Here is a 13,600-nt window from a genome sequence, read left to right on the forward strand (position 1 = left end):
GATCAGCAGCCCGTGTCTGACACCGTGTTCCTGTCGCCCCGTCCCACTGCGGGCGGCTGGCGCCCCCCCCCCGTCCCACTGCGGGCGGCTGGCGCCCCTCCAGCCCGCGCTCGGCGCTACTCACCGTCCCAGACGATCAGGGCGGCGGCCAGCAGGACCAGCAGCGTGTGACCGGTCGGCACGACCGGGTACAGCCGCCGCACGCGCAGCACGAACAGGACCAGCAGGAGCGCCAGCGCGGCCGTGAAGCAGGCGCCCAGGTGCAGGCACACCAGCGTGTACACCCGCGTCTGGAACACCACCTGTCGAGACCGAGCGGACCGGTCAGCTGGCCCTCCGTCCGGGGGACACACAGGGTTAGGACACCGACGTCCTATCAGTGAGACGACGGGCGCCGCCGTCATCACCGGCCGTCACTGAAGGCAGTGTCGTCATCACCAGCCACTAGTGGACGGTGACGAGTGCGCCTCCACATATCACCGTAGCCAGGTGTTGGGTAGTAAATACCTGCCGCCGGCCGGCCGTTAGGGCCGCCCGCCAAACATGCACCACCGCGGCGCATTCACAGTTCATAACAACACGGCAAGCGGCAGAGCTGACAGAGCAGTTATACCTGAGTTCAGCTCAATTCCGTAAACGGCGATCAAATACGGCAGCCCACGCGCGAACGTTGCTACATGCACTGTTGATGAGGCCAAGCCACCGAGATCATTATTAATGTGCCCCTGACGTGACCTTGCTGACCTGAATACCTTGTGAGTCCTGTCTCAGGCATCTACACTCAACCCCCGTCGGCCGTATGACAGCTGACAGCGGCACTCACGGAACTCGGGACACTCACGGAACTCGGGACACTCAGGGAACTCAGGGCCACTCACCAGGAGATTCATGGAGAGCGGCGGCTGCGTCATGTTCTGCACGCCCGCGTTCAGCAGGTAGTACTCGCGATCCAGCGAGGCCACCTCGAACAGCTGCTGATTCACCACACACCGCTCCGTCTCCGTGCCGTCAGCCGCCTGGTGACGTCGGGGGACAGAGGTGACGTCACACATCGCTCCGTCTCCGTGCCGTCTGCCGCCTGGTGACGTCACACAGCGGGGACAGAGGTGACGTCATACAGCAGTTCACCACACACCGCTCCGTCTCCGTGCCGTCAGCCGCCTGGTGACGTCAGGGCACAGAGGTGACGTCATACAACAGTTCACCACACACCGCTCCGTCTCCGTGCCGTCAGCCGCCTGGTGACGTCAGGGCACAGAGGTGACATCATACAGCAGTTCACCACACACCGCTCCGTCTCCGTGCCGTCAGCCGCCTGGTGACGTCAGGGCACAGAGGTGACGTCATACAACAGTTCACCACACACCGCTCCGTCTCCGTGCCGTCAGCCGCCTGGTGACGTCAGGGCACAGAGGTGACATCATACAGCAGTTCACCACACACCGCTCCGTCTCCGTGCCGTCAGCCGCCTGGTGACGTCAGGGCACAGAGGTGACATCATACAGCAGTTCACCACACACCGCTCCGTCTCCGCGCCGTCAGCCGCCTGGTGACGTCAGGGCACAGAGGTGACATCATACAGCAGTTCACCACACACCGCTCCGTCTCCGCGCCGTCAGCCGCCTGGTGACGTCAGGGCACAGAGGTGACGTCATACAACAGTTCACCACACACCGCTCCGTCTCCGTACCGTCAGCAGCCTGGTGACGTCAGGGCACATGGGTGACGTCACACACCGCTCCGTCTCCGTGCCGTCAGCCGCCTGCTGACGTCACACAGCGGGGACAGAGGTGACGTCATACAACAGTTCAACACACACCGCTCCGTCTCCGTGCCGTCAGCCGCCTGGTGACGTCAGGGCACAGAGGTGACGTCATACAACAGTTCACCACACACCGCTCCGTCTCCGTGCCGTCAGCCGCTTGGTGACGTCAGGGCACATAGGTGACGTCATACAGCAGTTCACCACACACCGCTCCGTCTCCGTACCGTCAGCAGCCTGGTGACGTCAGGGCACAGGGGTGACGTCATACAGCAGTTCACCACACACCGTTCCGTCTCCGCGCCGTCCGCCGCCTGGTGACGTCAGGGCACAGGGGTGACGTCATACAGCAGTTCAACACACACCGCTCCGTCTCCGCGCCGTCCGCCGCCTGGTGACGTCAGGGCACAGAGGTGACGTCATACATCGCTCCGTCTCCGTGCCGTCAGCCGCCTGATGACGTCAGGGGACGGGTGTGATGACGTCATACAGCAGTTCACCACACATCGCTCCGTCTCCGTACCGTCAGCCGCCTGGTGACGTCAGGAGACAGATCTGACGTCACACATCGCTCCGTCTCCGTGCCGTCAGCCGCCTGGTGACGTCGGGGGACAGAGGTGACGTCACACATCGCTCCGTCTCCGTGCCGTCTGCCGCCTGGTGACGTCACACAGCGGGGACAGAGGTGACGTCATACAGCAGTTCACCACACACCGCTCCGTCTCCGTGCCGTCAGCCGCCTGGTGACGTCAGGGCACAGAGGTGACGTCATACAACAGTTCACCACACACCGCTCCGTCTCCGTGCCGTCAGCCGCCTGGTGACGTCAGGGCACAGAGGTGACATCATACAGCAGTTCACCACACACCGCTCCGTCTCCGTGCCGTCAGCCGCCTGGTGACGTCAGGGCACAGAGGTGACGTCATACAACAGTTCACCACACACCGCTCCGTCTCCGTGCCGTCAGCCGCCTGGTGACGTCAGGGCACAGAGGTGACATCATACAGCAGTTCACCACACACCGCTCCGTCTCCGCGCCGTCAGCCGCCTGGTGACGTCAGGGCACAGAGGTGACATCATACAGCAGTTCACCACACACCGCTCCGTCTCCGCGCCGTCAGCCGCCTGGTGACGTCAGGGCACAGAGGTGACATCATACAGCAGTTCACCACACACCGCTCCGTCTCCGTGCCGTCAGCCGCCTGGTGACGTCAGGGCACAGAGGTGACATCATACAGCAGTTCACCACACACCGCTCCGTCTCCGCGCCGTCAGCCGCCTGGTGACGTCAGGGCACAGAGGTGACGTCATACAACAGTTCACCACACACCGCTCCGTCTCCGTACCGTCAGCAGCCTGGTGACGTCAGGGCACATGGGTGACGTCACACACCGCTCCGTCTCCGTGCCGTCAGCCGCCTGCTGACGTCACACAGCGGGGACAGAGGTGACGTCATACAACAGTTCAACACACACCGCTCCGTCTCCGTGCCATCAGCCGCCTGGTGACGTCAGGGCACAGAGGTGACGTCATACAACAGTTCACCACACACCGCTCCGTCTCCGTGCCGTCAGCCGCCTGGTGACGTCAGGGCACATAGGTGACGTCATACAGCAGTTCACCACACACCGCTCCGTCTCCGTACCGTCAGCAGCCTGGTGACGTCAGGGCACAGGGGTGACGTCATACAGCAGTTCACCACACACCGCTCCGTCTCCGCGCCGTCCGCCGCCTGGTGACGTCAGGGCACAGGGGTGACGTCATACAGCAGTTCAACACACACCGCTCCGTCTCCGCGCCGTCCGCCGCCTGGTGACGTCAGGGCACAGAGGTGACGTCATACATCGCTCCGTCTCCGTGCCGTCAGCCGCCTGATGACGTCAGGGGACGGGTGTGATGACGTCATACAGCAGTTCACCACACATCGCTCCGTCTCCGTACCGTCAGCCGCCTGGTGACGTCAGGAGACAGATCTGACGTCACATATCGCTCCGTCTCCGTGCCGTCAGCCGCCCGGTGACGTCAGGGCACAGAGGTGACGTCATAGAATGGGTGTCAGTCGCCATTCATCGTCACACATCGACAACTTAACAAACAGGGACCGGACCGGCGTCGTCACGTGATGTTGGGGTGAATGGCGCCCCCGATAAACCACAGCTCCAGGGCGCATGTCGAGCACCGCTCCGACTTGACTTGCTACCGTGGTGATACATCATTTGATGATAAATGAGTCATACAGCACAGGGATGACACAGGAACAATAACAACCGTGGATACTGAGAAACTGAGTGCAGAAACAACAGACTTGGACACAAGAGACTGGGAGTAAACACATGGCACGGCTACAGGGACGTGACTTGGCAAGCTTCAAAAGATAAAAATAGACAGACGGAAGTTCAAAGACCTGCAGCTGTATCATCAATGCCCGAAATAATTTCTAGCACAGCGTGTGGAGAAGGCCGGATGCTTCAGAGCGTCCAATATAACATCATGTCTTGATTCTTACGATGTCCGAATTCGGATGTCGCCATTCCGACCCCGGCCGGTTGCAGCAGTCGCCGGATGTATTCCGCCCCCGTACGAAGACCCGCTCCCCTCCCCTCCCCTCCGGCCGCCCCACCCCGCTCCCCGCCCACCCCCACGTCGCGTTACATCACGGACCGGTATCAGTCCTGCACATCTTGCAGTGCAGCAGCAGCTGGGGCGGCGGGCGGACGGGCGCGGCTGGGCGGCAGGTGGCGGCCGCCCCCGCTCCACAGTGATGCAAATGGGGTTCACGAGTGGCCATAAATACCCAAAAGTCAAGTTTACCAAATCGAGTTAATTGCGACATGGCCGAGTAGACAAATGTTTGGGGCATCTGAAATCACATGGTTTTCATGTTTTTGTCAAAACCAGCCTCGTGTATAATCGTCAGAAGTCGTGACATTTTCTAGGTCGTAAAATGACGGTCAGACACTCGCAAGTTCAAACGCCGCTGGTTTGCGTTCATTTCGTACAAATTGAAAAAAAATTATGCATGAGAATGATCCCCAAAGTCTTCTGCTTCTAATGCCGGGTCACAAAAAGCCGTATCTCATTCGCTTTGGCGGTAATCTGACTATTTATCATCATGTTGCAATCGCAGTTTTTTACTAAGAAAAAAAATGCTTTCGTTTCATCTACAGCACTTAACACAGTGTGTGCCCGTTAGTCCACCACACCATAGCCTTCCCTAATCATTTCTGAGTCGCATCGTGAAAGAATTAAGGCGCTAGCACAGGGCTGACCGGCGCTACAGAGGTTTTTGTCCGGGCGGTCGGGTGCCGCAGTGGGCTCGCAGTGGGCCGGGTGGGTGCCGCCGCGCGGCGTCCGGGCGGCGTGGCGGCGCGGCCGCCCGGGCCGCCCGCTGCGCCGCGGCACCCGACCGTGCCGGACGAAAACTTCTGTAGCGCCGGTCAGCCCTGTGCTAGCGCCTTAATTCTTTCACGATGCGACTTAGAAATGATTAGGGAATGCTATGATATGGTGCACTAACGGGCACACACTGTGTGAAGTGCTGTAGGTGAATTGAAAGCAAATATTTTTGGTAAAAAACTGCGGTTGCAACATGACTACAAATAGTTAGCTCACCGCCAAACCAAAATAGATGCGGCTTTTTATGACATGGCATTAGAAGCAGCAGGTTTCGGGGATCATTTTCATGTATAATTTTTGCAGTTTGTATGACATGAACGCACGCTAGCGGCACTTGAATTTCAAGTACCTGACAGTCATTTTACGACATCGAAAATGTCTCGACTTCTGACAATCCTACACGAGGCCGGTTTTGACAAAAACATTAAAATCATACTTTTTCAGACACCCCAAACATTTGCCTGACTGTCCATATTAGTTACGATTTATTCGATTAAGTGAACTTGAATTTTGGGCCTTTTTCGTATTTATGGCCACTCGTGAACCCCATTTGCATCACCGTGCGCTCCCGCCCGGCGAGCCTGGCCGGCAGCCAGTCGCCGCCGCGGCGTCCCGGCCGGTTTTCAGGTTAATGGCTCTCAGCTGGACTAACAGACGCACCCCGATCGGCATCCCAAACAAACACGGACGGATGGCGGACCGGGAGCTCGGCACCGCCGCCGGCCGGCCCAGCGACGAGCCACCGACCCGACTGAGCTCGACCTGACCCCTCGCCATCCCCCACTGCCGCCCTGCTGCACCCTCCCCGGCGCGCCGCGCGCACATCCCGACGCGGCGGGTGAGACACCGTGCCCCTCACACGACAGTTCCATTCCGGTCCGGTCCGCAGCGGGCTCACTGGGGACGGCACCGGGCAGTATCGGGCGGTGACAGCCGATACGGCCCGAGTGGCCGCGGTGGTCCGCCGGCTGTTCCGCCGGAGCGCGGACCATTCCCGGGACCGGCGGCGGCGCCGCATACATTTGCGTCACTAACCAGACGGGCACGTGAGCGGTGACTCAACCGGACCGGCGGAGATCAGCGCGGAGTCGGGATGGTGCGGGGGCGGAACGGATGAAAACGAAACAGGATAGACAGACAGCTCGGTGTCGAAAAGAAGGGAAAATGAGCCATGGAAAATTATTAAATATTTGATAAGTAGATGAAAAAGCGATTTGATAAGTAGATGAAAAAGCGAACGAATCGGTATGGATATTCAGAACGAGGAAATGTACACGATAAACGGAAAAAGACCGAAATAGACGAAAACAAGACAAATGCAGTGCAGTGCCTGGCCATAAAAATGTTGATGGGGCGGAGGGGGAGGCGCAGGACGCAGTGCGCCGGGGACGAGGGGCGCGTGGTGCTGGGCCTTGCTCCAGCCTCCACGGCATGCTGTTGGCGGCTACTAGCGCCATTGAGTGACGCATTCGGTTTCCATGGAGACAACACAAACTCGGGCGCTTTATTAATTGGCTGACGCCAACAGTTACAGTTCAAGTTGACGCTAATGGAGGGATAATGAAAGGCCGTGATTGGGCCCCAGTCGTTTGACAGGTATGACCACAATCTATGACGTCAGCTCGCGAAACGCGCTAGTAGCGGCTAGCAGCGTGCCATGGTACAGGGCCCTGTCCCCTGCCGCCGGTGGCGGGCGGCCACCGACCTGTTCGGTCCTGCGCTGGCAGCTGTCCAGTTCGAGCGGCACCTGAGCGCGGCCCAGCTGCTGCCAGTCGCGCTGCCGGCCGCCGCCGTCCCTGCCGCCCAGCCGCAGACGCACCGAGGCGTCCCGCGCCGTCTCAGCTGCCGGCGCCGGACGGGGCGGGTCAGAACCGGGAGACGGTCAGGGTCAGAGCAGCAGGTCAGGGTCACAGCAGCAGGTCAGGGTCAGGGCGGCAGGTCAGGGTCAGGGCGCAGGGACGGCGCCACGGATTTTGCCTTGCGGGGGCAGGTTTTCAGAAAAAGGGCCCAAACAAGATGGGGGCCAAACTTTCCGAAATATCGTCAATACCGTCAATACTATGCAAGCCTTTATTTGTACATTGACCTACCATTCCCACAACCGTTGCCTTCTACACAATAACTTTTGTGTTAAAAGACACACTCTTAACCCTCGCCCGTATTGGTGTTTTTCTAGCCACGAACGTATGGGCGGGAGTCCGTTGCCCCCCTTGCCGTTTCGCCCATGACCTTCGCAGAAAAAAACGAGCGTGCTGCTCGTGACGAAAGGAAGCCGATGATACCCAATTTTAAGGTCCTTGGTCATCGGGTAACCTTCCAGGTCAGGCCAATGACCCAAAAGTCGGGAAAATCGGGACATGTTAGAACGTCGCAAAGGATGGCTGCTATGGTTTTTTCGAGGTGATGATCACGAATATCATGTAAGTGATGAACCTAGACGATATCTTCATGCATTTAGGCCAGGTCGGGTCAGGTCAAGTCAGGTCAACCAGTTAGGGTTTTGCCACGTATTCGTAGTAGGTGGCAACCGCCCCAGTAAACATGCCGACGTCGGCCCGACGTCGGCCGACGTCGGGGTGACGTCGGCAACTCGGCATCAGCATGCCGACGTCGGCCCGACGTCGGTCCAACCTCGGCACGACGTCGGCTGGATGTCGTATATGCCCGCATGTTCCGACGTCCAGCCGAGGTCCAGCCGACGTCGGGCCGACGTCGGACCGAGATCAATTGCTGAGGTCCAGTCGACGTCGGGCCGACGTCGGGGCGACGTCGGACCGACATCGGCCGCTGTTTTGACCGTTAAAATAATATTAAATACATGTTTCATGTTTCATAAAGAGCTTCTGTATTCAAAATATCCTCAGGAAACTCAAATCTTCCTCCACGCCGCAACTCCCTGATCCGGACTGGACGGGAAACTTTATCCCATTTGGGATTGCCCGTAAGCCGAGCACGCCCGTAGCCGGGTGCGGTGAGTGCTTGGGGGCTGCTCGGCCTATCCTTTGGACAGGCTCAGCCCCGGCAACTGACCAGGGCCGGGCCCAGTTCATATAGAAAGGCCAGTCGGCAAGTGTCACTTTGCCAAAGTGCCACTTATCAAAGGGACACTTTGGGAAACGTTGGTGCAGGTGTGTAAGAGTGGCTATATGAACCCATTGTGGGGTCGCCCTTTCCAATAAGTGTCACGTAACAGCAATGGGACCAGGGAATATGAACTGGAGTCTGGACCCAGGGTGCTCGCCAAGAAGACCAATGTCTCCATCCAATGATCTTTCCGGCTCTGAAATGGTCTTGTCAGACCGAAAGGGCATAACACAACAAAACAAACGTCATTCGTTAGCTGGCTGCGTGGTGTAGTGGTTAGCGCACTAACTTCGCGTTTGAATGACACTGGGTTCGAATCCCATCGCCGGATGATGATTTTGGCGTGTTGTCCCAGTAAACATGCCGACGTCGGCGACTGGGGGGCTCGAATCCCGCCGCCGGTTGATATTTTTGGCGCGTTGTCCCAATAAACATGCCGACGTCGGCCCCGTCGGTCCAACGACAAACGATCTCGTCAACCTCGGCAAAAGATCTCGGCCCGACGTCGGCTCGACGTCGGCTGCACTTCGGCTGGACGTCGGAACATGCGGGCATATCCGACGTCCAGCCGATGTCGGGACGAGGTTGAACCGACGTTGGGCCGACGTCGGGCCGAGCCTCGGCCCGACGTCGGGCCGACGTCGTCATGTTTACTGGGGCCTCTGACAGCTTCGTAACATGTTACGAAAGCACCAAAATTACTTCGTAAATGTTCAAATGGCTGCTAAATTTGAATTCAGCTCCAAAAACTAGCCTATAAACATGTAAAACTGGAACAAAGTGAACCGAGGTCATCAAAGGTCAATGAGCTGACCTGACCTTCCGGTGACCTTGTCACCCACCCTAATTCATGGAAGCAGCATCATATCCCATGTTTGAACGCTTGAAACCACGAAAAGACTGCAAACGCGCGGCTCATGCGAGCCGACATACGCTGAATCGCGATTCCGGCCAAACATGGTCTAAAAAAGTAGGTCACAGGTCAAAGGTCATTAGGGTCAGGGTCATTAAATCTTTAGGATAGGTGTAAAATTGATCAACGCGACGGTATTGAAAGTTCCGTCTCGATCAGCCGCTCTTTACGCGAGTTATTCGCGAAAAACCGAGGGGGTCCGTTCGACAACAGGCAAGACATTGTTCGTGTGGTAACATGAATAGGTAACCTTTTTTTGGAAGCTGTTTACTATCCTGACCAACGAATTTCACTAAACAACCTGAATCAGCCTGAGCAGCCAAAGTTCTGAACAAAAGCGTGTTTTCAATACTCGAGTTTATCATGCCCCGCCTCCCGGCTGGAAAGTGACTCGGACGGACAGAGTGGCTCAAACAGGAGCTCGGCTCGACAGGGCCGGCCCAAAAACACCGTTACACACATGACACAGGAGCGGCGCCTGGGGTAATGCGATTAGGTTGACCTTAAGGCCCTCGCATGAGTGGTATGGGCCCTCTCAAGTATGGTACGGTTGACCCCGAAGGTTGACCGGCGGCCAGGGTTTAGTGCGGCGTACTCGCGGGCGATTTCGATATCATAGGGACCCTATGAGGCCTAATTTCTATGTTCCCCCGAGACTGGATATGGGCCCTCTGAGGTCTTGAATGGGCATTCAGAGACCTGTTACGCCCCATTAGGCCTAGTATGGACATTCTGAAGCCTGGTATAGGCACTTTGTGGCCTGGTCCCCATTAAGTCTATTATGAACCTTCTAAGGCCTAGTAGAGGCCTCAGAGACCTGGCTTGGCCCCTTGAGACCTGATATGATCCTTCTGAAGCCTAGTTGGGGCCCCTGAGGCCTGGTATGGGCCTTCTGAAGTTCGGTAGATCCTCAGTTTGGCATGGCCATTGGAGCCCGGTAAAGGCCCTTTTTTGACTGGTAGGGACCCTCAGAGGCTTGATATGGGCCTTTTTATACTACTAGGGGGCTTCTGAGGCCTGCTATGTACTCCCTCTCAGACATTCTAAGGACCTCACCAGACCTTTTAATGACCTTCTCAGTACTGCTGCACTCTGCAGGCCCTCGCATGAGTGGTATGGGCCCTCTCAGGTATGGTGCGGGCCCTCCCATGTCATTGCAACAGTCCTCTCAGTACTGCTGGGGGCCCTTGCATGATTGCCATTGACTGACATAACCCTCAGTACCTAATATGTCAAGGTACGGGCCCTCACATTACTTGCGATGGCCCCCTCAGTACTGTTATGGGCCCCCTCAGTACTGATATGGGCCCTGTCACGGCTGGTATGGGCCCTCTCAGGCATTTTACAGGCTCTCGCACTCCTTCCAAGGGCCATCTGTGATCTGAGCACCGCTGCGGGCCCTGTCATGACTGGTATGGGCCCTCTCCTTCTCAGACATAATATGGTACTTACCTCCCAGACCTTGCCTGGGCCCTTTCATATATTGAATGGGCCCTCTCAGACGTGGCATGGGCCCTCTTTGGCCCGGGCCCTTTCTACAGCCTGGGAAGATAGGACAGGGCCACAATCACCCAAGATACAAAATAAATGATTTTCTTTCACTTTTTTGTGCTTAATTGGGCCCTTTTCCAAAAACATGGGCCAAAGCCCGTAAGTTTTATCTTGGCGGCGGCACCTTGAGAAGGCCCCTTTTGGCTTAATTCCCCACTCCTGAAGTCATTACAGCTCTGCCCAGAAGTCTTCTTTCTGCACAGTCAGAGAGTATTCCGCCCATACCTGACCTGCTGGCTGAAAGAGGGCCCCAGTGTTCAGAGTTGGGGGGGCGGCTGCCCCCTCTGCCCCCCCTGTGGCGCCGTCCCTGTCAGGGCGGCAGGTCAGGGTCGGGGCGGCAGGTCATCGGACCGAGAGGCGCACAGACGCCGGACGGTGGAGCACTCAATTAACAGATGACCCAATGACAACTGACACCGACCATGTTCATTACGGAAACGTCCTGCCAAAGAGGACATTTAACCCTCGCCCGTAAACGGCGATCTGCCACCTTCGCCCATGCAGGGGGGGGGGGTTGGTGCGACCCCCCCCTTGGCGTTTGAAAACGGAGCGTCGTAGAGCTTAGCGGAAAAGACCAACGGATTGCTCTCGCCGAGATCTCGCGATTGGTGGTATATTTTTTGGTCCTAGGTCAACATTTGACCTACTTTTGACCGGTCAAAGGTCAAATTTTCGGAAAAATAGACTTTTTTCAACTTTCCGCGGCGATTGCGGCAACACGGTGGGAGATATCGACTTGAAACCTTCACTATCGTGTTCCTTGATCAATTCTCTATCGTTTGGTATGTATTTCGTTTCCCTAGCTCTAAAAATGGCGCGTTGGGAGCGCCGGAAGTCGGCAAGGTCACAGTCGGCGGCAGAAATTCGAAAAATCAAAATTTAAATTTTTGAAATCTGATTGTATTTTTGGATTTGGGAGGTCCATTTGCTCCCTATAGAAGCTAATATTGCTGCATATTCCCATTGAGGTGACAAGAATTAGCAAAATAGTGGTTCGGGCGCTTTTCAAAAATAGTACCGGACGCTGTTCCTCTTGTGACGTCATAGCTCCGTGACCTGACCTGACCCGGTCAAGTTTCTTATACCATATGATAGCCAATACTTGCCCCAACATGCATGGGAAGTTTCATCACGATCCATCAACCGATGTCCGTACCACCGGCAGGAAACCTCGGGCGTTGGCACTCAGTTTGTGAAAATCCGGCCGGAGGCTGTTCCCTTTGTGACGTCATAACTCCGTGACCTGACATGACCCGGTCAAATTTTTTTTTTATCAAAAGATGCGCAAGGTTTGCCCCATAAGGTACCCAAAATTTGGCGGCGCTGCGCGCCGCCGTTTTTGCACTATTTCCGAAAAACCTCAGGGGGGGTTGCACCAACCCCCCCCTACATGGGCGAGGGTTAAAATCGAAAATGCTCCATTTCGTCCAAGGTCGACAGCGAAACATTCATCAGCCTACTTGGACGCCAGAACTCTGGCACCGAGCGGTAATTATTCTCCGAATATTTCGTGTGTCAGCAGAGGGCCGCCCGGCGGATTCTGACAGCAGTCCTCTGCGTTATCAGGTACTGACAGGGGACCGCTGCGTTGTGAGACACTGTCACTGACTAGTGACTACTGACACCTCAGCCGGCGTCTCTCAGCTCGCCGGCTCCCCGCGCCCGACCCGGCACAGTTTCCCCACTCACTGCCGTTACTGGATATGTCCAGGTCAATGCTGATATAGCCCTTCAGGAAGCGGTTGTATCGCTTGAACGGGTTCAGGACCCGCTCTTTCCTCAGCGGCATCTGGCAGAAAACAGCAAGAGATCAAACACCATCGACATAAAAAGCAATACAAAAGATATGGCTAAGATAAGAATATACTGAAATCATAATCAAAATGAAACGAGCACACGAAAATATTTAACATTCTAAATAGATTGAGCATTCAAAATGTGTAGCATTACGCAAAATAACAAACGTAGTGAATGTCTAGGAATATATTACCTCGAGAGAATACAAACTGAGAAAAAACATTAACTGATCTGACGACAGCAATTGACTCCCATCTCCTGCCTCCCCTAAGACCGCCGTCCCGCCGTCTGGTGGAGCGCCCGGGCCGCCCCACTGCCGTCACCGGCTGACCTGGAAGGAGGTGTGCAGCTTCCCGTCGATGAAGAAGCGCCGGAACAGCTCCCGGTTGTGCTCCTCCTCGGCGTGCGGCTCGACGCGCGTGCACACAAAGTCGTCCTCGTCGATCCTCCAGGACTGGCGCGGGGGGGGGGGCGTCAGTGGGGCGGCGGCGCGGACGGCGGGTGGGGAGGACAGAGGAGCCTAGGGGCGACAGCGGGGACCGGCGGCACGGGACGGACGACCCAACCAGACAGGCCGGGCGGCGTGCTGAGGTCGGCGCACATCCATCCACCCCTTCGGTGTACCGGAGATGTCATCTCAGCCATTCATATCAATGACAGCCACTTAGTAAACAGTGGGTAACATTACCAAACAGCGCGGGCGCGTCCTCCGCCTAGGAGAGGCCGGTAGGTACCTGGGAGGCTGCGCGGAGCCTGGCGGCAGCAGCACCACGCCAACTGTGCTACAAGGAGTGGGCGGCACATGGCATGACGGCACAAAACTAGCGACTAGCCTAATCTAACCTAAACTACCCACAGGAACACCCCCCGGGGAGGCCAAACGCCCGGGGTCTCTCAGAGGACAGCAACTGCGCCCCGATCTGTCCCTGGGACAGTAATCTAAGCTAAGCTCGGGTCTCTGAGGACAGCAACTAAGCTCGGATCTTACAGAGGACGGCGTCCTACGCCAAGATCTCTGAGAACGGCGGTGAGCTAAGCTCAGGGCTGATGATGGTGGTCCACGCTCTGGTTTCGGATATCTGACAGTGAACACGCCC

The 13,600-nt window shown here is 56.9% G+C and overlaps 1 protein-coding gene across 2 annotated transcripts in view; it reads right to left on the bottom strand.

Annotated features, from left to right (window-relative positions):
- LOC122384988 (protein wntless-like) overlaps window positions 1-13,600 on the bottom strand; it is a 32,248-nt gene that overhangs the window by 12,594 nt on the left and 6,054 nt on the right. For both annotated transcript variants that reach the window (XR_006257130.1, XM_043372957.1), the window contains exons 4-8: window positions 12,835-12,957; window positions 12,396-12,495; window positions 6,864-7,000; window positions 879-1,016; window positions 125-302 (exon numbers count right to left, since the gene is read on the bottom strand). Coding sequence is in view for 1 of the 2 variants with exons in the window: in XM_043372957.1 (XP_043228892.1) it covers window positions 125-302; window positions 879-1,016; window positions 6,864-7,000; window positions 12,396-12,495; window positions 12,835-12,957 (676 nt within the window). In the remaining variant the exon portion in view is untranslated. The remainder of the gene's footprint in view (window positions 1-124; window positions 303-878; window positions 1,017-6,863; window positions 7,001-12,395; window positions 12,496-12,834; window positions 12,958-13,600) is intronic.

This window comes from Amphibalanus amphitrite, unplaced genomic scaffold (genome assembly GCF_019059575.1).
Source record: "Amphibalanus amphitrite isolate SeventyFive unplaced genomic scaffold, NRLGWU_Aamphi_draft 000001F_arrow, whole genome shotgun sequence".
In the NCBI taxonomy this organism is placed as follows: domain Eukaryota; kingdom Metazoa; phylum Arthropoda; class Thecostraca; order Balanomorpha; family Balanidae; genus Amphibalanus; species Amphibalanus amphitrite.